We start from the raw sequence: 25,174 nt of genomic DNA on the forward strand, positions 1-25,174 counted from the left end.
CCTACCTTTTACCTTCGAGCGTTTGACATTGTTCTCATATTGTTTTGATCAATAGAGTTCATGCTGAGGCCAATGTGGATGTTTGTTTGCTTCCTTATCAATACAAGCGACAATCAGCAGAGGTTTAAGAAAAAACTATCTGGCCTGCATCTTAAATAATAAGCCGAGATGGATTTATATTTTGCGTAATGCTTTAACTACCCATTAGGTGGCATCCAAGGCTTTCTGGTAGGTTATGTAGTTGTGTGTTATTAGATCAATAATGTCGCTTATCTCTCTTTCATTTTATGTGCTCACAGCTCACTTTGCATTCATTACTATACTGAAAACTATATCCTTATTCCAATATAATAAAATATAATATAATATAATGTAATGTAATGTAATGTAATGTAATGTTATAAAATATAATATAATATAATATAATATAATATAATATAATTCTGATTTAATAGTAACATAAACCTCTGAATTGTTTAATACCCTTATTTAATATAAATTTGAAGTATATATTTGCCGCTTATGTTCCTCTACTTTAAACTTTTAAATCTAGTAAATGTTTGATTGCAAGAATGTTACATGTCATGGAGTATTGTTGGATTGTGGGATTCCCACTTACTCATTTAAAGAATCTAAGCATTTCTTCCAGCACTTCTTCTCAAAAATCAAAAGGATCAAAGTAAAGAAAATAAAAATAGGCCAAAGATAAAGTTTTGTCAGCATGGTTCTAATGATTCTGATAGCGGATGATAGTGACAATGGTCATATCCAGCACATACTAGGAGCTGAACTGTGAGAAGCGGCTAAACTCCTCTATAAGGTATAGTAGTCTTGGTTATATTGTGTTGTAGCAGCGGCGCGTTGCAGCCCGCTGTGCGCCTCTGCGCTCTGATTGGCTGATGCTGCAGCGATGCTCTCTGCATCCTGCTGCCACAGCCAGGACAGGAGGGAGGGGAGCTGGAAGAGCTGCCGGGAAATCATCATAACACGGGGAGGGAAAAATTACGCTTTTCATCGATTTCCTCGTCAGTAAGAGATGTTTACACTCACAATGTCCGCGAAAACAGACGCATCTGCTGTTACCAACTCGTGAGTGCTTCTTCAAAAGGTCCTAAGACAACGCTGAGAGGCCGATCGCCCCCTGAACAAGTCTCACCTGTACACTTCTTGAACACTGAGCAGGTTAACCCAAAGACCATGAGCACGCCCGTCAACGACCCCGAGAGCATCCTGAGCTACCAGGTAAAGTGCCCTTTAAATGTCTAATTCATGGAGCGGTGCTTTGGCACAGACTAGCCTGTACTCAAGCTCCAGCAACGGAAGCCCTCAGTTTGAAATTCTCCAATAGAAATTCAGAATTGTTCATGTTTCAGGAACTATTTAATGACAGAAAGTATCCCATCGGTTGTCTTTGCCACTGTTTTATTTTCCTCATGCATGTCCTAGAATGCGGTGTTTTAAATGTATCAGCGTTTTGCACATTTTATGTACAAACGGACTCACGTTCTCCCAAAGATACTAAGTTGTATCAGGTTTCCTATCCTGCAGAATGATGCTGTGTGAGGAGGATGTTGTTGATTCTGATATTTTGGGATGCTGACACGTGCAGTATATCCGGGGAGCGTATGACATTGCGATGAACTGAGTAATTTTTGACTGTTCCTGAAGCACACATAAATATGTTCCAGCCAGCGCGATTGCAGCAGATTATTGATTAGATACCGATGCAGTTCACATTAAAATGTCAACTGCCCGTCCTGAAGTCGCTTATGTGAGAGGAATAACAGGAACAGGACAGTTTGCTGGATTTTCAGAAGGCTCTTTGCTTAAACGGCGTGTTATTTTCTTAGTTACCCTCAAATGACCTTGACGCCATCCTTACACCGTACAATGCTGCTCATCTTCTAGTTTCAAACATGTGCGTGATCAGCCAATCCTGGCTGCAGGGGGAGGAAAGCCTGTGGTTGAGTGAGGTTTGAAGGTGAACATGGGATCATCTTTAATGTCTTGTTGATGTGTCATCCATTATCACATTTGATGAGTTGTAGGGAAAGGTGAGAGCAGTGGACAAATGAACCAGTGAGCACACCATGCTGTTCATTCTGACATGCAGTATTGTTTGTAGCTTGATTTTAACATGCATGCAGTATCCCAGCTTCATGCCATCATGGTGATTTATAATAACATCCGGTCTGAGGTTAGGAGACAGATGGAGGAGGACCAGAGGTGAGCTGGGAAGTCTCTTATATGATTGGACAGCTGTCAGACAGGGAGGGGAAATTGCCTGGGAAGCTCACTCTTCAAACATAAGGGTTAAGCCAGTTTACTGTCACTACAGGAAACCGGTAAGTTTGCCTCTCCACTACTTCCATGACAGTCTGGTCAGTCAGCATGGACTGGGATATCTGCCATTCTCCCCATCTTAAGACATTTGAATGTTTGCCAAAGCACTGCTGAGGTGTAATGGGAAAGGTAATCCGATCACTCGCTTGAGTAAAAACAGCAATATGAAGATATATAAATACTCAGCCTAGAAGCGAAGGTTCTGTGTTCAAAAATCCACTTAAGGTGCCGATGCAGAAGGGCACTATCCAGATTGTTAAATTATCTATGTGTAGATTTGTAAGCAGCAAGTTGCGGCCTTGATGTTACTGGGGATACAGGTGGCCCTTAGCTTTCGTAAGAACAGGACAACATTAGCGATTCTTCTGAAGATTATATAATTAGATCAATCATTTGCTCTATAAAATGTCAGTAATTACTGACAAATAGCCTACACAAACTCCTAAAGCTGAAGGTGAGTTCTTTAAATTCCTTGTTTTGTCTGACCAACTGTCCAAAATATATTGTTGGTTATTTAAACATGTATTCTAAAGAAGTGCAGTTATAAAACTGCACAAATTGCCATGTGGTCTTATATATGTGCCTCATTCCTTTGATAAAATCGGACATTTTGAGTGCAGAAAAATGTTTTTTACAAGCACAAAGATTATATTTGGTACGAAAATCTATGTTGAGCTCAATATGGTTGTTACAGTGTTTCCTTTATCCACATATGTGTTTATCATTGTGCACTTATGTAGATCACACGTTGTAATGTGACTCAATAAAGTATCAGTACCTCTGCTTTGCTTTTATGTTGTTAAGTAAATACTGTGATTAGTTTTAAACTCTGGTGTTAAGATCTAGATCTGCAGGATAAAGGTTACATGAACATGTCCAAGGTGCAGTGGCTTAGGGTACTTATGACGGGCCCTGGAGCAAGTTAATATGAAAGGCCCAAGTGCATGCTAGTTACTAGTTATGAAGGACACACTGTTGGCTGCCGACTGTTTTCAAAGCAGCAAAGGAATCTCAGTTAGACCTGGCTACCTTTTACTTGAGTTATTTTCTCTCGTCTTTTCTGACTGGCTCTTTAATGTTCCAAAAGCATGACTGCTAGCTTGGCATGAAGATGGACTCAGCTTGTCAGTCTTCACAGATTAAACTAGCCACCATATATTGTATCGTCTATGATTAAATAGAGACTTCATATTGGAAAACATCAGCATACATATTACCCATTAATCATTATTGCAGTGTTTATGTGTGCTTATGACAGTCAACATTACACTTTGGATGTAATTATTCTGTAACTGTTGAACACTGTTCACTGAATCACTGACACCCCTCACTATGTGATTATCTGACTAACACTGTATTTTCTCAAGTACAGGTACACAGTTACATTCAGAACAGCCTCTTCATTTTCAGTTTGAATTGTATTCATGCACCACAGAGGAGCACTGTATTGATAGATGACAACTTCTTCAGAATCACCACTGATTCTCAGTATTTTTATAAGGAGATGCTTCGTAATCAATGAGTAATACAAACAACAAAAGCATGCACAGAGACACAATCACATACCATACTACAATGCTACGACTAAGCAATGCTGTACTATAATGAGCCAAACTAAACCAGTGTTGAGAGCACAGAATCAAAGATGTGAGGCAAAATACTACAGTTTTTCATGGTGTCTCTATCAGCCCTGATACTGTAAGAATGTGACTCTTGTTCCAGTTTTCTAATAATTTATGGCACTCCACATCATAAATTTGTCCCCCCAACACGAGATTGTTTTCAATCCTTTTACAGTAGCTACCTGGCATTCCTCCCAAACTTTAATTTTAATCAGTTTGAAGTCCGTTTTGTGAGATTGATCCATAGTGACCTATCTGATGAATTATTGTGTATTTTAAAGAGCAACAATGTAGTTTTGTACAGAGAGTCCATATAATGTAATCAGTCTGAGATTTCCATCTTTGTCCAAAAAATAAGTAAGTAAAGTTGCAAATTCTTTTTTAGTATTCAATACTCCACATGATGTTTGAAACTGTTAAAGTAATGCGACATATGCCCAAAGCCACCATTTAATGGGCTTTGTTTAGTTTGCTAAGAGTGGAAAATCCACACAAACAGTTCAACTGATATGAGTGAACATCAGTCTTCAAACAGCAGGTCCAGTTGCATTTCACATGAGTATTTTAGGTATCATATGACCAGAGAATCATCCAGACACATGCAGTTCAGATAATTTTATTTTTGATTGAGAATATTCTTTAACAATTTATGGTCTCAATTTGATAACATATTTTGGAAAGTGTAACCCTAAAATCTGTTTTAATTACATTGTACCCACAAAACCCACTAAGGCTGCAGTCTTCTGTCTGTAAAGAAAACAATTAGAGAGCGAGGGCTGTGGAGAGGCAGAACTGTATGTGTGGCATTGAAAAAGGTGTGTATGACTCATGCTACCCGTGGGCTGAAGCAGTCAAAACAACCGCCCCTTTCATCCTATCTCCTGCAGCTCTCTCCTCTCCTGTCTCACTGTTTCACCAGTACCTCTTCCTTTCATCCATTCATGTTAGGCGCCTCTTCTGAGTGAAGCACCGTCACATGTGTCTCTACAGCAGATTAGGTGCAATGCCATGAAGGGGCATCGGTAGCCTGGGGCTTTGACAGCGTCGACGATGCCTCTCAGACGTGAAGCCTAGTCTGGTCTGGAAGTGACAGGCCCAGTTGTCTGAGTCAGGATCTGTGTCCCTGCTGTCAGTTCAGAGTGTTTCTGGGATGGGAGGTGAGAGGGGGGAGTGTCCAAAGAAGGGGGAGGGGGGTAGCCTTAGGACAGAAACAGAAACAAATGTTCAACAAGTGCTTTGTTAGAGGGAAAGAGATAATTGTAACAGTCAGTTGAGTCAGAAGTGACAGACATCTCGATTGACTCTAAAGCCCACACTGTACTGCTGAGTCATGATGAACTTTTATTTCTCTAAAGTACCATTCACTGTCTTAAAGTGCTTAACTGCTGATGTAGTTATTACATTCATACAGAGGGAAAAATCTCCCTTGATAAACATGCTCTGACAACAATGCTATGTGATCACACAAGAACAATTCCTGCTTCTTTCTTGGCCAAACTAAACGATGTCGGTCATGTTTGTTTTCCCGCTGAATTTCAAACGTCTTCATAGCAGCCCTCTGAAGCTCCTCTCACAGCTCCCTCACAGTCCTGATAGAGTGAAAGGACATTTTGGCGCACCACATTGATTGACCCTCTCAGTCCGGAGACTGGGACTCAAATCATTGCTGCTCTATTTGTTCAGGGTGATGACCAGTTCAATTGGTTTCACTGTAATGCACTTTGACATTATCTTCTGATTTTGCCTGAAATTGTCGCCAAAAAAAACACAACTTGTTTTATCTCAGAGATTTTTTTAAATGCAAGAATTACAGAAGAGCTTGAACTGCATACTGACAACACAGTCATGATGGGTTTTCTGGACAGCAGAGTCTCTCAGAGAAGCTATGTTTAATTAAAAAAAATGTTTTGGTCATAAAACAGTAGTCTGAGAATGTATGATGATTTATCTTAACTTACAGTTTACATAGCAAACAAATGAATCCTGTGTGGGTCCACAGTCACTTTCTGCATCAATTGGAGGTTTATCAGCATCAAAAGTAGAACACTGTGTGCGACTGAAGTATCTTATTCTGCTCTGGGAATCTAACGTCTTTCTGGGACAATCTGCCCTGGCAGAAAATTAATCTTGTTTTTGTTCAGTTGTCAAATGTAGGCGAGTGATAGCATCTCTCTATTTTTGGCTTTTACATGACACTAGATTGGGGTGCCTAAAGTCATCGTGCATTCATAGAAGGATTAGTTTGTGTTACATTATCATCAATAACAAAAATATATATATATATATATATATATATATATATATATATATATATATATATATATATATATTATATAAACTATAGACACAACATTTGAAGGATAGGGTCAATGATAGGTAAGTTGAAGAAATAGGTGCCCATATAAACATTTAAGTTGTTTTTGCTTGCTGTAGCCTTATCATTCCTCCTGTTCTTACCAGCCATTAAAGAACCATTCCTAACATGCTTTCAATGGAAGTGACGTGGGACAAAATACTTGTTTTGTGCTATATACATTCCAAAGTGTATCTAAAGCTTTAATGAGGCTTCAGCAGTCTGATTTAGACAAATCAAATGTCAAAGCTTCTTTTAAGCACGAAATTCCCTTGTTTCTCCAATGCAGCTAAAAAGCAAATGCTATCTGTGGAAACACAAAGAGTGATGTCATACTGAAAAGACTTTGGACGATACCAACTTGTTTTGAAGCCAAATATTTTTTTTACACGAAAGGAGCACTATGAATTTTGTCCTCCATCACATACATTAAAAGAGCATAAGAAATTGATATTTTAATGCCCATTCAAACAGGAGGAATTAGTTCAGTAAGGGAAAAACTGTTTCTATACGGGCAACTGACTATTATTTTACGACACTCTTGAAAATTTGAGCCCTATCCTTTAATAACATCACTGTGGAACAATCCACAGAGCCCCCAAACCCAAGGAGCAAACTGAATATTACGTGGCCACGTAATGTGCCACTTTACCAGAACTTAACTGAGGAAAAATATTAAAGAGTTGGAACACAGTGCTCTTAAGCTGTGATGTTTCTTTTTTTCCTTTTGTAAATTCACATGTCAGTATCCTCAGGTCATTTGATTTGGCACTATAATGTGCTTCTTTTCTCATATCAAACCAAAAGGCCGCTCAAGTTTGCATTTCCCATGGGTGGTTACCACTGTAATGCATGTAAAGGACGCAAACTCAAGGACAGGCAGCCATTTTGGGGCTAGAGTTGTGCCTCTATGGTGCAGTGGCAGTAATCTGTGTGGATAATTATTTTTGAGTCATAAACCCTTCCAAGCACTGTGACTGATCCAAAGCTTGGGGACAAGAGTGGAGCAAAAAGGAACGGTTGCCAGGTGCTAGAAACAGGCAGCAAATCACAAATTATGTGCCCTGTCGGTGGATAATCACGCACACGTGCATGCTTTGAGGGTCACAGATGTGCTCACCAACAGAGATAGGGCAAACTTAACTGTGAATGCCATGTGAGCTTTTAATTAGCTGAAGAACATAATGGGACACAAGGGAGGTGAGGTATGAATGACAGGGGAACCATTAACCTGTAGAAAAACACATACCTGCATGCATATGCCATTAAGAAGAAGGTGAACTGTGACTAGGGGCAGTGAGTCGTATTGTGTTATGGAAAGCTTAGTTAGGAGAAGGAACATCATATCCACGGCATTGATATACAGTAGTGTAATCTGATGTCGGGCACAAAAGATGACCTAGAAAAGGTTCTGTTATGTCATTTTCTGGAGAAAAAAATTCCACCCACTCCATAGTTAATGTGTAATTGAATGAGGAGATGATTTTCCTCTTTTTTCTGTTTGTGCGTGTGTGTGTACCATATGGATCCAAACTAATTGATGATCTGATTATCTACATGCTTTCTGGGACAAAGAGCTTTTAGAGTCTCTCTCTCTCTCTCATCCATTCTCTCTTGTTGTGTGTCTGTATGTTTGGTAAAGCTCCGGTTCTAATGGACCCAACTGCCTCCAGCCTGAGCCCAAACCCACTGCATAGCAGCCATAATTTACCAGCCACAGCTGCACTGACTGATAACATTATCTGTGTGTGTGTGTGTGTGTGTGTGTGTGTGTGTGTGTGTGTGTGTGTGTGTGTGTGTGTGTGTGTGTGTGTGTGTGTGTGTGTGTGTGTGTGTGTGTGTGTGTGTGTGAATCAGGATTACGTGTGAGAGAGAGAGAGAGAGAGAGAGAGAGAGAGATTCACCCAATGGCGGTTTGCATGCACAGCATTGGGGTTTTTTTCAAGGAGTTATGATGAATCTTTTTAGAGGCATCCCTTGTGGTGATGAACCTGCAAACAGTCATCCCTTGAATCTGCAGCTCTCTTGACTTTACGGAGCTTTATAGCATGTTTCAGCTCATTGTTTAGCAACTTTACTGGAATGGTTCATACTTATCACTGTCGTTTACGTCCGTAGCAGGCAGCTGTTTTCAGAAGGGAAGTTTTAAAAACCCACTATACACTACCTGCTCTGCACCAAATGACAAACAAGACACGGTAAAGGATTAGATAGTGAACTAGTGGAGCATTTAGCAGCTAAAGAGCCAGATAATGCGCTACAGAGTTCATGGAGACCGAACCAGTTCGTACAGTTTTTTTAAGTTTGTCGTTTTATAAGAATGAAAGAAAAGCAAAAGTACTCAACCCGGCAGAGTGAATGTTGATTATTATTACTTTCAAAGACTAGTGCAATGCTTGGCCCGTGGTGTTGTTGCTACAAGCTACTTTACACTCGACACTGTGCTTCCTGCCATGACATATTTGCATTTGTATATACAAATTCAAAAGCCTTTTTTTCTGTCACCGCATTACCATCCCTTGCATAATCATAATTATAAAACCATGGGTCACATTCAGTGTTTGGCCCAAGCATGACTTCTTAATTAAGTGGCCTTGTTCTTTACAAGGACAGAATTGTCTCTGGATTAAGAAGTGCTCAGTCATGGAAAGAAAAAGAAATCCCACAACATTGATATGGTTAAAAAAGGAGGCAGGAAGGCAGCACCAGGCCACACACATCTGTGAATTAAGTGTATGTCTTGGGATCCCAAAGCTGTTTTAAACTGTTGTGTGAACTATAAGTGACCGTCTGCACTGATATTAAAGCACTTGGTGTAAAACAAATTTAAACGTCAGAGGAAGCTTTTTGCCTCTGAATTCTTGCTTTTAATCAGGTATGACATATATCTGTCTGTACTGCATGTTAATTAGTTTTTCTTATCACAACCTTGTGTTAATATGCTTAGCTGTTCTGTTTTAGAAGCCAGGAGAGGTTAAAATAATGAGACAGAAGATAAAAAAACAGCTTAGGGACTTTAGTGTGCGTGTAAATACAGTCTAAAATCGAACACACACACACACACACACACACACACACACACACACACACACACACACACACACACACACACACACACACACACACACACACACACACACACACACACAGCACCATCCCAATTTATCACATTTCATAACTGCAGGCGGAAACCCACGAGTCAAAAGTGGGATTTTTTTGTCAATAAACTGTGCGTGGTGTTTTATCAGCCAAACCCCAGGAGAAGTAAGAAAAATCACCGCTCTCTCTTGCTCCATATACACACTTACAGTTATACACACACTCATACATACACAGGGTACTTTAGTGCAAATTTAGTTGGATGCCCCGTAAAAAAAATTGAATAAAAAGACCAATCACTCTAGTTAACAGGACATATGGTTTTACATTTCTCATAAGCCAAACCATTATGCTTTTTCACCAGAATAAATGAAGATGCTGCTAGAAACAGACCAATACATTTTCATTTCCACTCCACTAATGCAAGCTCTCCGGTCTCGCCAAAAGCACTTCAGGAAAACAAATTGTAATTATTTTTGCCTCTCTCGCCATCGTGTAGCAGCACGAGATGCTGTGTTTGTCGCTCCCGGATATTGGACTGACCAATTACAGTAAAAGACTCCATGACGAAGACTGTAGATCTGCAGTGTTTGCCCCTCAGTTTTCACCCTGAAAGGGAGACCAATTGCAACGATAGTCAATATTTACACATTTATCTTTCAATGGACACCAAAGCACAGACACATGTATAGTTATAAATGTATATTTTGCATGCACAACTGTGAGCGAACTATGAGTTTCATTTTGAACATTAACAATCGTATGTAGCTACCCCTCTTCTGTGACATTTATCTCTCTCATTCTCTGTCATTATAAATATTTCATTTCCAAATTGATTCTTTTTTTTTTCAAGGACGTCAACACTCTGCATGGTAAATCAATTTTTGAAGAGTGGGTGTCTGTTTTGCCAAATGGCAGATATTTCCATCTTCTGTAACTAATTCTGCCTTCACCGCCCTCACACACTCTTGGAAACACATCCAGTTCATACAGATCATGTGTTCAGAGTGGGCGGAAGCATGTATTATGTAGAGCTGCATTTATATACACAGTGTGCCTCTGTGTGTGTCCCCATCAATCATTTGCATTTATTTATAAATGTTTGCTATTGATTCTAACAACTGAAGCCAGCTTTTACACACTATGCTCACATAATTTATGTATGTATGTCACCCATCCTATCTGTCACAAAGGTTAGGCCAGAAAACAAAGAGTTGGTTGAACAAATTTATACTTTGGTGCAGTGGTACACACTTTCCGTCTTTAACAGCATGTGGGAGGTTACACATATTTTAATTGAAAGGTTTACTCTTTACTATTTCTTGTGCTAGAGGGATGAAGAGAGATCCTGAAAACAGAGATGCTGCAGCCGCACATAACTCCAGAGCCACAGTAGAAGTTCCTACAGCACTCTGCCGTCATTATCATAGGACCGATACATGACCATGGATGACACTCACCACTGCAAACACCACTTTTTTGAAAATGCCTTGTCGCTTGGAAAGTAAATCACAGCGACATCCTGCGGAAGTCTCCCCAGAGCAGCAACCCCGATGGATGTGGCTCTCTGCTAATTTGATTTGATTTGATTTGTTTCCTCCCCGATATTAGAGCCTAGCACATTTTCCAACTGACTCATGCCCTGTTTAACTCTGGCATGTGTGTGTGCCTATTCAGATGCGTGTGTGTGAGCCGCCTGTCTGTCCTTCTCTGGGTGTCTGTGCCAGACGGTCTGAGAATAGACTGTCTGGAATTTGATGCGCATTGTTGAAAAGCTGTTGCCAGTTTGGCCAATAAATGGCTCTGTTACTGTGTGAGTAGTTCTCTTCTCTATATAATGACCTTTTCACAGTCTGAACAATATGGATGCTGGAGACAAAGGCCATTGTAAAGACACTTGTTATCCACACTGAATATCACTAAAAAGTACAGTTACATTATTCCTACATGTGTCTCTGTGTGTCTCCATCAGAGGCAAGATGAGGAGGTGGTGGTGGACCAGGGAGGGACCAGCTCAGTAAAGAACATCCATTATGAGAAGGAGGAACTAGAAGGTGAGTAACATGCAGTTGAAAACAGTGTACACTGTTTTTTCTAACAGTGCACTGTCCATTAAGTGCTCCTTGTGCCCACTGTGTTACCAACAACGTTCACACCTGTAGTGTAGAAAGAAACTTCATAATTACACTGCCGGTCAGTTCAAACTTCAACCATCAATCACATTTTATGAGCTCAATAGATGTTTTTGCATGCAAAACTTTCATGATCATTGCCACAAGAATATGTATTCTGTGTGTGTGCGTGTGTGTGTGTGTGTGTGTGTGTGTGTGTGTGTGTGTGTGTGTGTGTGTGTGTGTGTGTGTGTGTGTGTGTGTGTGTGTGTGTGTGTGTGTGTGAGTGCTTTGTGGTGTGTGTATGTGCGGTTGTGTGCACCTGTCTGTCTGTCTATGACTAATCTGGTATACTGCTGGACCCATCATTCTAAAAAATGTTTGCTCATTTATAACTGTATATCCTCAAGTACCTCTTGTGGTTGCAGTGATTCACAGTTTTTAAAAACATGTTTTATTGACTGTTTTATACTTTCATTCACTGCTGATTTCTCATGTCTCTTAACCGGTGGGTATTTCTTCCCAAACCGTCGTACCAGGAACGATAATGTGTTCACCATGGCTTAGCAAATGACAAATTCAACCAACCACTGACCACAACAGAGCGTGTATTCTCATATCAGCAAGAGGACAGCTAGTTAGCTGCCACTGGGCAGTATTACCAGTTGTTTTTTGGGACCGATTTTTGTCATTTCATTTTGCTAATCTAATGGGTTGCCTCCGCAGAACGCTTGCAGTCCTTACGGGGGGCGAGCAATAGTGGTTTATATTAAAGTAATCAAACATTAAAACAGTTGTCGTTGCAGACACACCTGGGGAGGATCTGCTCTCTACTGAGTGCACTTTTCCAGTTTGTAAGAAGTAGTATTCCACTTTGAAAATGTAGTGGAGCAGTAGTAGGTATCTTAAAAAACATATACATATTAAAGAAATTACCTATATTTCAAAGTGGCTTTCCTTGTAACACCCAGAATTATAATTTTCATGCATTAACAAAAACACACTCCTTGTATCCATTTTATTCATAACAAACCATTTTGATTAACTGTCTGATTATTTCAACAGTCCATTTTTTTTAGTTTAGAATTCTTTGATATTTAAATAAAATGCCATTATAGTCAGTGTCATGTGCATCCTGTCTCTTGTTGCCACAGCATGTTGCATTCAACACTGAAAGCCCTGAGGATAATTACAGATGGCAGAGGTTGAGACTAGAGTCGGACAGGAAGCAGAGTGTTGTTCCCTGATTCTCCCTGTGGGGCTTTGGGCAAACACCTCCCACTCAGTTTAATGGCTTTCACTTTTAGAGAGACCACAGTGCACCTTAATCAACTCTGTTTTCCACCATTAGCAGTTGTAATGTCTCGAATACAGGAAGATGCTAGTTGTTTCCTAGGCTAATTAGGATTTTTATTTTATTTTGTCTCATCAGAAAGCCTCAGATAACTTGCCAATACTTTCATTCTGAGACTTCTTTAAGTAGATTTACATATACACAGTTCAGGAAGACATCAAACAGCTCAAATGTTTACATATTTATGTGACAATAAATCATGACACTAAGTATCTGTGTAAAACTCTTACTCAGTGTTAAGAGTAAAATCACTTCTTGCCTCTTTTTCAGGCCACAGGGCTCTGTTTGTGGGGGTTCGGATGCCCAGGCAGAGTCATCGTCACCACAAGCCTCACGGCTCTCGCCACCGCAAGAGAGACAGAAGGGCAGGAAGCATCGCAACTCAGCAAAGCGAGGAAAGTGAGACGGCTACTTCCAGTCATGGTAAACCACACAAAAACCTCTTTTAAGGCAACTGTTTTTCTTACAGTGTCTTTTATTTTTCAAATCCAATGTTTTTTAGATGCATCCTGTGATTTATCAGTCAGAGAAAGAAAAGGAAAATTACAAACGTATTTTACACACACATATAGCCCCCCAGGCTGAAATTGACAAACCCACTAATTAGCTACCAAAGAGCAGGGACTAGTCAGCATGTTGCGTGTGGGTGTGCATGTGCTTAGTCAGATTTGTGTGTGTTTGTATGTGTATGTGGGTGTGTCTTTGTGTGTGTGTGTGTGTGTGCGTGCTTGTGTGGACCCAGTAGTCATTTAAAAGGCGTGTCATGACAAAGTAAGCAGTGTAGTGTGTGTTTGTGAAAGTCTTTTGGGAACCACTGTTCACCTTTCGTTCCTCCGTCACATCATCTTGCTTCATCAGACACACCATCCCAGCGCGTCCAGTTCATTCTGGGCACAGAGGAGGATGCTGAACATGTGTCCCACGAGCTGTTCACTGAGCTGGATGAGATCTGTGTGAAGGATGGCAAGGATGCTGAGTGGAAGGAAACAGCCAGGTCAGGATTTCCCCTGGGAGCTATTGCAACAATGCTTGGCAATAAAGCTTCTGACAGCCCAGCAGCTCTACAGCTGTATTGTTACGAAGAGAGATGTGAACAAGCGGTAGTTAAATCAAAACTTACTGGATCATTTTTTGGTCCGTTTACTCAAAGTGAAAAGCACCAAAGAGAGAAGCAAAACACTGTTTAGATCTCATTCATGGTGGTCATATGCTTTATCTCCGTTTTACATGCTAATAGCAAACCTTTCCCTCATATTGTGTGGATATTTATGTCAAAAGCATCTTTCCTGGGAGGGAATGGTGAAACCACAATGTAGCATGATGTTTGATCTGGGCCTGTATTGATAAAACCTCTAATAAATACGCTTAAAATACTCTAAAGACCCAACAGTGGAGTAAAATGTTCTTAAAACACATTCATTTGTTTCACTCCTACTCACAGTGAAGTCTAGTAGTAACATTTTAAGAGCAACAAGTTATTAATCATGCATGAGAAGCCAGTGACAAGGATTTGTGCAACTATGTTTCAAAAAGTTAATTCTATTTTTATAAAAAAAAATAGCATTCAAATCTTGCAGACATGGCTTTTGTAAGTACTCCCAGCTGTTAAGCCACCAGTTTGTGGAAACCTCCTGTGACGAGCAATGAGTGCTCGGGCAGATTACACAAAAGCATCCAGGTCACGGGCCAGTCATTATATTGGGCCGAATGAAATGATTGTCCGGGCTTATTACAGTCTAGCGACAGCCACAGATTTGTTCTCTTTTTTCTCAGAGCATTTCTTTAAATGATTGCTGTCAGGATATAAGGAAAATGTCAAAAATGTTTTTGAAGAAGATTGCCAAACCTACCTTTAAGAAACCTCTTGAGCTCTCTTGAATTAAAGAGCATATTTAGGTTGTAAGAAATTTGAAATTGGAAGAAAAACGTAATAACGCATCACATTAACTCCTACTTTTACATTTCTCGACTGTCTTTACTCTGCAGGTGGCTGAAGTTTGAAGAAGATGTGGAGGATGGAGGGGAGAGGTGGAGCAAGCCCTATGTCGCAACTCTTTCCCTCCACAGCCTGTTTGAGCTCCGCAGCTGCATCATCAATGGCAGCGTGTTGCTTGACATGCACGCTGACAGCATCGAAGAGATTGCAGGTGACAATTTTTCTTACTGACTTGCATTCATTTCTCAGTACCAGAGCGCTATCTATTCTAGAGAAAAAGGAAAGCGCTGTCTGAACAATTTTTCATTAGGACATTGCAAGAAAGTTTTTATCAATGGTGTAAGCGACTGGCTCAGCTTCTTCAATCGATGATTTCACAATTTATTTTCCTGTCTTTCTCTTTCCTGCTCTCTAAAGTCACTTCTTGCTCCTGTCCTTGAGCAAATATTACATTCATTGATATAAAACAGGCTCCATGCCTGAGCTAAGATGCTCGCTGGAAGTCTTCTACAAATCGATTTATCCTCCTAACTAAGGGAGGAGACATATCTACAGGCCTGCAGGGAGCTTCATCATCGTGCCAAAGGCCGAAATTAAACGCACAAACAGACACACAGACTCAACTATCAATAATAGAAAAGCCTATATTACTGTCTTGAGATGTACACATAAACAAGCACAACACTGTGTAGCGTCATTCCATACTTGCAGTTCACCAGTGTCTGTAAAGGCTCAGTTAATGTCATTAAGCTGCATGCTTTCTCTGTGGTTGTGCTTTCCTAAATATAGCAACTGAACTTCTGTTGAACCTGATTTGCATTGAAATCTACAGTTACATAAAGCTGCTGTCTGCACAGCTCAAGCTCATTTACATCAAGTATGCAATTAACTACATAACTGTAATTTGCATGCAGTAACAGGATTGGATAGGCACTGTTCATGTAAGTGAATGACCAAAGTTTTAAAAACTGACATTTGAATAAATGAGTCATATACAGATGCGAACATTCACCACACACACACACACACACACACACACACACACACACACACACACACACACACACACACACACACACACACACACACACACACACACACACACACACACACACACAAAACTAAACAAATGCACAAAGGACAAGTGCAAATGGTTTAGCACTCTAAGCTGAAGACTTCTGCAATTCAATTTTATGTTTCACATTATTGTCCATCCGCCAACAGATGCACTTGTACTCTACATGTAAATACACACATACAAAAGATCACATGGTTCAAGGCTCCCCATCAGTCAGTAATATGACCTCATGCTCATATTATGACTGATTTATGACTGATTTACCTTGTTGCCTGCAATCATTCCTCCTCTCCAGCTCTTCAGCGCTCTTTTCACTTCCCTCTCTTGTTCATGTGACTCCTGCCAGCAGCACCTGGACTCAACTAGAGTAGGAGAGATGGTAGACAAGATAGAGACAAAAAAGATACTTATTTCTTTACCTCTTAGATTTTGGAAGTGTAATGAAAGAGCTGGAAAATGTAAAAGAAAAAATGCTTGAAGTTGCATAAAATGCGTATGCCAGGTATTATTGAAAGTATCTCATAATCGTTTGAGTAACTGATGGCCACCGGTTAAGTGATACACCAGGAGGCAGATCTGATGATGGTGTCTTAAATTAGAGGGAAAGTGATCCGTCCAGTGTGCTTGGAGGCTTCGTTAGATGTACCGTTTGTTGTTAATTGATTTAATTTCAGGCGGTTCTCTTGTCACCGTCCTTATTACAATTTCTGATTATACTGGCGCTGAGCGTCACACATTATCGCTGATCATGAAGCGTGCTCAGAATTAATGCTGGCACTGCAGCATGTGTGTGTGTGTCTGTGTCAGGCAGACACTTTGATTGACTGTGGAGGAGGGAAGGAAAGAAGCAAGGAAGGATCCAGAGCTGACTAAGCAAGACAGTATGAAATAGTAAAGACTGGGAGAGGGAGGAGAGCAGAAGGGGTGAGAGGGATAAAGAGATGGTGATTGTTCTCTGCAGGCCCACATGACCTGATATGTTGGCCACTTCCAACATGCTGATCTGATCAGAACTGTGCCTTTAAATGTTGACAGATTATTATATTTTAACGAAAGGAAATTAAAAGGGAAAATGAAAAAAGCCAATATGTCATAGTTCAAGGAAGGCTTCAGACATTCTTAACTAGGTTTATAACAAGGTTTTTATTTTTTATCATAAATGGAGTGAAGTTCTGGTCAAAATAGTACAGTTTGGACCCAGTGATTTGTTTTATTGGGTAACTTTACTAAAACCAAGTTTAGAAATAGCCATGCAATGAACCTCACAGAAATCTTGCTGGCCATTGCTAAAAAATATATTGCTTTAAAATGGATTTCAGATGTCGCCCGCTCAATATGAATGTGGCTCTCTGAAATTTATATTTGTATACCTTTAGAGAAAATTTGTAAGAGTAAAGAGTAAAACATTTTGAAGATATGGCAACACTTTTTGGATTATATTAAAAAATCTCCCATCGCACAAAATTGGTTGTGTCTCTTTTTAATCTTGTATTAGGGATGTGCTTGAATACTTTCTCCTTGGTACGAGATGCTGCCACTGTGTCTCCTAATGCTTTGTTTAGCCATATCATTTATTGTCATTGTGGTTTAATTGATTTGAATATTGAGTTCTTTGTTTGCTGTCTTGTTGACTTTGTACTGTTATTTATCATTTAAAGGCTATGTGCCATGTGTCATTGTGTTTGCCCTTGAAAAAGCGAAATAAAATATTCAAAATAACAAAATAATATAAATATAAATATACTGTACAAATAAAAACTGTCTATTGCCATTTCAATTGAGTCTAGTCTAGAGTCTAGAGTCTGATTTCACTAACGTGTTTCTTTGTTCGTGTGTTGCAGACATGGTGCTGGACCACCAGGAGGCGTCCCATGAACTGGACGACAGTGTGAGATTAAAGGTGCGTGAGGCTCTGCTGAAGAGACACCACCACCAGAGCGACAAGAAGAAGAACCTGATGCCCATGGTGCGCTCCATCGCTGAGGGAACCCGCAAACAGTCAGAAACCCATCTGATAGGTGGGTGACATAAATTTAGTTTTCCCAGATCATTTCTTGGTATGACTCATATGTAGAAATCTGCTTTCATGGATTTAAACAATAATTACATTTGTACATCTAGCTACAGAAACAGAATATTTTGAGTTGACTTATCAAAACTTTAGTCAGAGACAGATCTGCTTGATATAATAGTTACATAAGATTTATTTATCAGAATGATGGATGGAGAAAATTTAGTAGGGAATAAAAGTGGACATAAGGAGACTAAAAGCAACAAGACCAAGTAATAGACAGATACATAGAAAAGCATGATCTCTAAACAGTGACATTTAATGCGTTCAGGGACTGACTGCCAAAACCTGTTCCCGAACAAATGGGCGATATATTGGCAGCTAAGCATTACTGCCCTTCTTTTCACTTTGCATTTGGCAGGCCAATGGATATTTGTACTAACTCTGATTTTCTCTCTCTCTCTCTCTCTCTCTCTCTCTCTCTCTCTCTCTCTCTCTCTCTCTCTCTCTCTCTCTCTCTCTCTCTCTCTCTCAAACACACATGCACACTTGTATGCACATACACACACCCTTACTTTCTAGCAGGGTCAGCCACATCTCCCCTGCCTCCGCCATCTACAGAACCCGCCAAGAATGGTGGCGCACAAGAAGGCACTCAAGTGGACCTCAGCAAAGTAAATAAGCAGGCACTCATTAACATGCTGCAGTTTATTCTGTGCACACAGTTTACAATTATTGGTAGATATATCTATAAGACCACAATAGAACATGAGTAAAGAAAAGATAAACACTTCGGACAACAGCAGTAAATTATGCTTTTGCTTGTATATTAGCTCTATACATGTGTTGTAGCACACTGCTATCTATAGTCAATGTTTGGTGCACTGTGCTGTCAACAACTAGGTCACATAGTGCCCCCTAGTTAACCATAGGATAACTACATCTGTTCAAAGTGCATCCCACAGCAGCAGCCCATCATTGCAAGACTGTTAAGTACAGCCACAAAGGGCAAAGATAAAAGCTTCCACTTAGCCATTCATTTCCACAGGGATTTTAGTGCACACTGTACAGTTTAATACCCCAAGCACTGAAATATAAGCTAGGTTTTCTAGCATTAGGCTGCACCTGTGGTGGGACAGCTTTATGTGCATTGAAGACATTTCTATTTGCATTGTTAGTCCAGAAGTTACAGGATGCAATAGTCTCAATGTACCACTGGTATAAATTATTTTTTGTATTTATAACTGATGTTAACTTCTGATTTGTCTCTCCAGGTGGACATGCACTTTATGAAGAAGATCCCAGAGGGTGCAGAGGCCTCCAATGTATTGGTGGGAGAACTGGACTTCCTGGAGAGGCCCATTGTGGCCTTTGTCCGCCTCTCCCCGGCTGTGCTGCTCACCGGACTCACTGAGGTCCCCATACCTACCAGGTAGACGGCCACAATGATCCAGTCATAGGATCAAATGTCAATTCAGTAATCCGGGAACGCTTGATATACTCTTAATCATCTGCTGACAAATATCAGGTTCCTCTTCATTCTCCTCGGCCAAGATGGAAAGGCTCAGCAATACCACGAAATCGGACGCTCCATGGCGACCATCATGACAGATGAAGTAAGAAAGCTCTGCCAAGTGAAATTTAACTTCAGAAACTCTCACAGAACAAATACAATCCCAACATCTGTATTGCAATGGCAGGAAGTTAAGTTTCCCCTCCCCTCACTTTTGTCTGGACCAGATCTTCCATGATGTTGCCTACAAGGCAAAGGACAGAAGTGACCTGCTGGCTGGGATAGATGAGTTTCTAGACCAGGTGACGGTCCTACCACCAGGAGAGTGGGACCCCTCCATCCGCATTGAGCCCCCAAAGAGTGTCCCCTCCCAGGTACACAGCTATGATGACATAGAGATTTACTCTTCAGGTTTGAATTTTAGCAAAACTTAGATGCAACCAAAAGTGGGTTTATAAATATGTAAATGTTGAGCTATTTTGAATTTGTTCCTGGACTGTGATTGGGTGCCTGCAGGAGAAGAGAAAGATGCCAGGAGTTCCTAATGGCACAGCCTCTCAGGTAGAGGAAGAACTGCATGCTGAGCACCACGGACCAGAGCTACAGAGAACTGGAAGGTGAGCTGGTAACCTGCAGGTTGATTACACAGGCTTGTTGCTTCAGTAATGGCTTGTATAATACAAGGTTAATATATTAGCCAAATTCAGGTTTTAAAAAAAGAAGTTATATCCCCACAAATGGTAAATATCAGGATATGCTGTCTTAAAAACGGTCGTGGAGAACATGGAATAAGCACCTGTTTTGTTTTCTGAAGGGACATGTGTAAGCCTGGGAGTGAGTTAGCACTCTCCACCATGTTTGTCAGTTGCTGTGGCCAACACATCTAAACTTGGAGCTGACGTGTGACAAAAAAGTGACAACCCAAGTGTGATAGCCTAAAAGAAAAAACATGCACCAAAACACTCTTCCTTTAAATCTTAAAGATCCCTGAAAATCTTGTTTTTACACCTTGATGCAGTGATATAGAAGTGTACTCTAGGATACTTGGGTGTGTTGGCTTGATATTATATATCTACATACCTATTTCTTCTTCTGCGCCTCTCTTCTTTTGTTGTGTGCTGTGATCAGGTTGTTTGGTGGTCTGATACTGGACATCAAGAGGAAAGCTCCGTTCTATCTGAGTGACTTTAAGGACGGTCTGAGCCTCCAGTGTGTGGCCTCCTTCCTCTTTCTCTACTGTGCCTGCATGTCTCCTGTCATCACCTTTGGAGGACTGCTGGGGGAGGCAACAGAGGGACGCATCGTAAGGGCACAAACACACTCAGACACAGTAACATACTGCAGTGTGATTGGTAGATTATGAATACAGTATGGACAGTGTACATGTTACTACATATGAATCATACACTCTGTGTGTTGTAGAGTGCCATAGAGTCCTTACTTGGTGCGTCTATGACTGGAGTAGCCTACTCTGTGTTTGCTGGTCAGCCTCTCACCATTCTGGGCAGCACGGGTCCTGTGCTGGTTTTTGAGAAAATCCTCTTCAAGTTCTGCAAGTACGTATTACAACAACCTGTCTGTGACATTTTTATCATCATCACCGCAGTCGTTGGTTAACTGATAATGTATTCCTCTCATCTGTACTCCTTTCACATCAGGGACTACGAGCTGTCCTATCTGTCGCTGAGGACTTGCATCGGCCTGTGGACGGCCGTGCTGTGTTTGATACTGGTTGCCACTGATGCGAGCTCTCTGGTGTGCTACATCACTCGGTTCACAGAGGAGGCCTTTGCCGCCCTAATCTGCCTCATCTTCATCTACGAAGCCTTGGAGAAGCTCTTCCACCTGGGAGAAGTCTACCCCTTCAATGCCAATAGCGATCTAGACAAACTCACACTGGCGTAGTGAGTAACAAAATTTCCACTCTGCTGGCTCATCTGGAAGATTTTTATATTTTTCATTGCTTGTTGTTCTTCTCTAAGAATATGTAGCTGTCGTTCTCTCTACAAGCATCTCTTCACATTGTGGCTTCACCTTTGATGTCTGCACTTTTCTGCTCTCCTCTACAAGCCTTCAGATCACATCTGTTCCCTTCACACATGGCCTAATTTTAGTGATAAAAGGATGCAAGCCTGTTTTTTTCTCCTGTGTTGTGCTGTGTATTCTCTGTAGCTGTAGGTGTTCAGAGCCTGATAACCCCAGTAATAAAACCTTAGAACTGTGGAGTGCGAGAAACATCACAGCAGCTGCTGTGCCCTGGACCAACCTTACTGTCAAGGTAACGTAACTATGAGGGAACACACACACATGATCGCACACACTGCTTTTGCCCCGACGTGTTTACTTTTGTTAACATTCAACTAACCCACTTACCTTCCCACGGGCAGCTAGCCTCTCTTAAGGACCTTTGCAAACACTGACAAGGACATTTAATTGATAAGCCTTTCCCTGCCGTGTGTATAACTGAGAACACCAAGGGCTGGTTTTGTTTCTTCAGTATTGTATTCTTTCAGCTTTTTTCTGTCAGATAATGTAGATAAAACTGCCTTTTTAATCTATTTTTACTTTAGTCAACCAAATCAAATTTGTTCTAATATAATTGATTTGTGAATCTCTACAGGAGTGTATCGGTCTGCAGGGCCACTTTGTTGGGACTGCATGTGGCCAACATGGCCCCTACACTCCAGATGTTCTCTTCTGGTCCACCATCTTGTTTTTCTCGACTTTCTTGATGTCTGCGTTCCTGAAAGAATTCAAGACAAGCCGTTATTTCCCCACCAAGGTAATCAACTTATATGAAAGCCTGATAAGCAAAGGTGTCACCAGGCATCCACAAACCTGACATGCCACATCAGTAACCACCGATCTCTGTGTGTTGTTATCTCTCTTGCCCAGGTGCGATCTATGATCAGTGACTTTGCAGTATTCCTCACTATTGCCATCATGGTTCTGCTTGATTATGTCATTGGAGTGCCCTCCCAGAAGTTGAAGGTGCCCAGCAAATTCCAGGTAAAGAGGAATAAATGATTATAACATGGACCTTGATATAAACGCCATATGTTTATGGTGGAATCATGGCCTCTCTCCTCTCTATTGTGCTCTTCCAGCCTACCAGAGACGACCGAGGTTGGTTGATTAATCCAATAGGACGTAACCCATGGTGGACAGTCCTGGCTGCAACTATTCCTGCTCTTCTCTGCACCATCCTCATCTTCATGGACCAACAGATAACTGCCGTCATCATCAACCGCAAAGAGCACAAATTGGTGGTAAGACAAAATACACCTGCCATGCACTGTCGCTTCAAACTGCTGAGCTGCAGACTGTTATACTTGTACCTATCTGACCTTCTCTCTGGTTTGCAGAAGGGCTGTGGGTACCACCTGGACCTGCTCATGGTCGGGGTGATGCTGGCGGTGTGCTCCATAATGGGCTTGCCGTGGTTCGTAGCAGCCACGGTGCTGTCCATATCTCACGTCAACAGCCTGAAGCTGGAGTCAGAGAGCTCGGCTCCAGGAGAGCAGCCTCGCTTCCTGGGCATCAGAGAGCAGAGGCTCACTGGCCTGGTCATCTTCTTGCTCATGGGCTGTTCTGTCTTCATGACTGGAGCTCTGCAGGTTGGTCACACATGCAATGCAACAATGCTGCTCCCCTCTGGCTGGGATATTTTTGATAATGTTTGTCACCAAAGCTCATTGATGCATGTTTTTTTTTATTTCCAGTTCATTCCTATGCCAGTGCTGTATGGCGTTTTCCTGTACATGGGAGTCTCTTCATTAAAAGGCATACAGGTAACGTGAAATGTTGCACAGGAACATCATCCCTAATGGTAAAGATGATTTACAATATAGCCACTGTAGTACAATTAGAAAATGTTTTGACTTTGGCACCCTCTAACTAAGTGTCAACGAAAGTGTCTATTTTTTAAAGTTCGGAACAATTGTGAATAATTTGCAAGATGCAATAAACAGATTTGTGTTCAACTTTTACTTTATTCATACTTATGCTTTATCCATGAGTCACTCAAATACAAAATGTCCGAGGTTATTCTTCTTCTTTCTCCATCTTATTAATGTGACTGTCTCTGCGATGCCCTTTCCTGATCTAATTAATTACGTTCCAATTCAGTGAGGCCTGAGAGTTAATTGTCACACTAATCCAAATAAATTTGTCACTTATAATCACTTTCTTCCTTTTACCATATTCACCACCTGTCTCCCTTCTCTGCTCTCATTAATTCTTCTTTCTCCTTTTCCCTCACTGTCTTTAACTCCTCCACCACCTGCGGCCACTTCTCAGTTCTTTGACCGTCTTAAGTTGTTCGGCATGCCGGCGAAGCACCAGCCAGACTTCATCTACCTGCGTCACGTCCCCTTGAGGAAGGTGCACCTGTTCACTCTGACACAGCTCACCTGTCTGCTGCTGCTCTGGTTCATTAAGACCTCACCTGCCGCCATCGTCTTCCCAATGATGGTGAGCTGGCAACCACCATCCTCCCCCCTATGTCTCTCTCTCCAAATGTCTTCAATTTAAAAAACAAAAAACAAAACTTTTTTTCCCCCTGTTCCTGAAGGTGCTGGCTCTAGTTTTTGTCCGCAAACTGCTGGACTGGTGTTTCTCCGATCGAGAGCTAAGTTATCTGGATGACTTAATGCCTGAGTGGAAGAAAAAAAACCTTGATGATGCCACCAAATCAATAGAAGAGGTAGTCGGAATGGAATCTTGAAATACGCAGATGAAAATAAATAAACAAGCATGTATTGACTGCACTTTTGTGCAATTGATGTGTCTTGTAGGAATCACAAATTATGCTCAGTACAAAGACGGAAGACACAACTGCTGTTCAGATTCCCATGGAGAGCAGCAAGCCCGTTCACACCCCCAAAGCACATGACCCCAGGTGAGCACACACACATGCACCCCAACATGCACTCAAATGGAAAGGATGGCCATCAGATGATCGGAGTGGTATGATTATGAGAGAAATGCTTCCCATTCCTGTCCATCTATATGCACCCTTGTCTTGTTTGGTGTGGTGATCTGCTTTCAATCGCACCATGTGAATACTAACACACTGAGACCTCTCCCTAACCCCCAACTTACTCCCAACACTCTTCTTTCTGCTCCCACCCTCCTTTTCCTCTCAATGCTCCTCAGGTGTGACCCCTCTGATATTAATATATCTGATGAAATGTCTAAAACCACCGTGTGGAAATCCCTCAACTCCAATCAAAAGGACACTTGTCCTGTAGCTACTAAGAAGGCAAGGCCATACCTCTTTATCCTCAGCCCGTTATCTGGAAATATTCCCGCTGCACATTAATGTCCCTCACTTCTTTTGTGCTTTGCTATTGTTGCAGGGATTTGTAAGGGCAGCCAAATTGTGCTGTGTTAATTCTGGGCTTGTGTGTTTTTCTCTGCAGGTTTGAAGGGATTGCGTTCATAGACGAGTAAAGGATATCTGCAGTATTGACACACTGGTGCTCTGGGCCACAGGACGCTGCGATTTGGCTGCTTTGACCGTCAGCCACTTCAGTGCTTAGAAAAATGAAGGTCTTTCTACCAGCTAACCGCAACACATAATACTGTCCGCAAGCATACAGACAAAAAGAGGGTAGTACACGCACATAGATTGACATACACATTCACTTTTATCTTTGCGAGGACTAGAAATATTTTTTTAAGCGTATTTATCTGAAATAAAAATAAAAAATTTCAACTCTGATCCTTTGGCTATAAACTAGCCGACCCTCG

General features: G+C 41.1%; 1 protein-coding gene across 1 annotated transcript; it reads left to right on the forward strand.

Moving 5' to 3' along the window:
• The first annotated feature begins 965 nt into the window (after positions 1 to 965).
• slc4a8 (solute carrier family 4 member 8) lies at positions 966 to 25,170 on the forward strand. The gene is given in 24 exon segments (XM_054617029.1): positions 966 to 1,242; positions 11,390 to 11,471; positions 13,153 to 13,305; positions 13,741 to 13,876; positions 14,869 to 15,029; positions 17,738 to 17,914; positions 18,490 to 18,581; positions 19,182 to 19,339; positions 19,436 to 19,523; positions 19,648 to 19,794; positions 19,937 to 20,037; positions 20,549 to 20,723; positions 20,843 to 20,976; positions 21,079 to 21,324; positions 21,593 to 21,698; positions 22,041 to 22,274; positions 22,316 to 22,429; positions 22,528 to 22,689; positions 22,786 to 23,037; positions 23,143 to 23,211; positions 23,720 to 23,893; positions 23,994 to 24,125; positions 24,217 to 24,320; positions 24,844 to 25,170. Coding segments are annotated over 24 exon segments (3,273 nt in total). The 5' UTR covers positions 966 to 1,197; the 3' UTR covers positions 24,875 to 25,170.
• The last annotated feature ends 4 nt before the right edge of the window (positions 25,171 to 25,174 follow it).

The sequence above is a fragment of the Anoplopoma fimbria genome, chromosome 17, assembly GCF_027596085.1.
Source record: "Anoplopoma fimbria isolate UVic2021 breed Golden Eagle Sablefish chromosome 17, Afim_UVic_2022, whole genome shotgun sequence".
NCBI classification, from domain to species: domain Eukaryota; kingdom Metazoa; phylum Chordata; class Actinopteri; order Perciformes; family Anoplopomatidae; genus Anoplopoma; species Anoplopoma fimbria.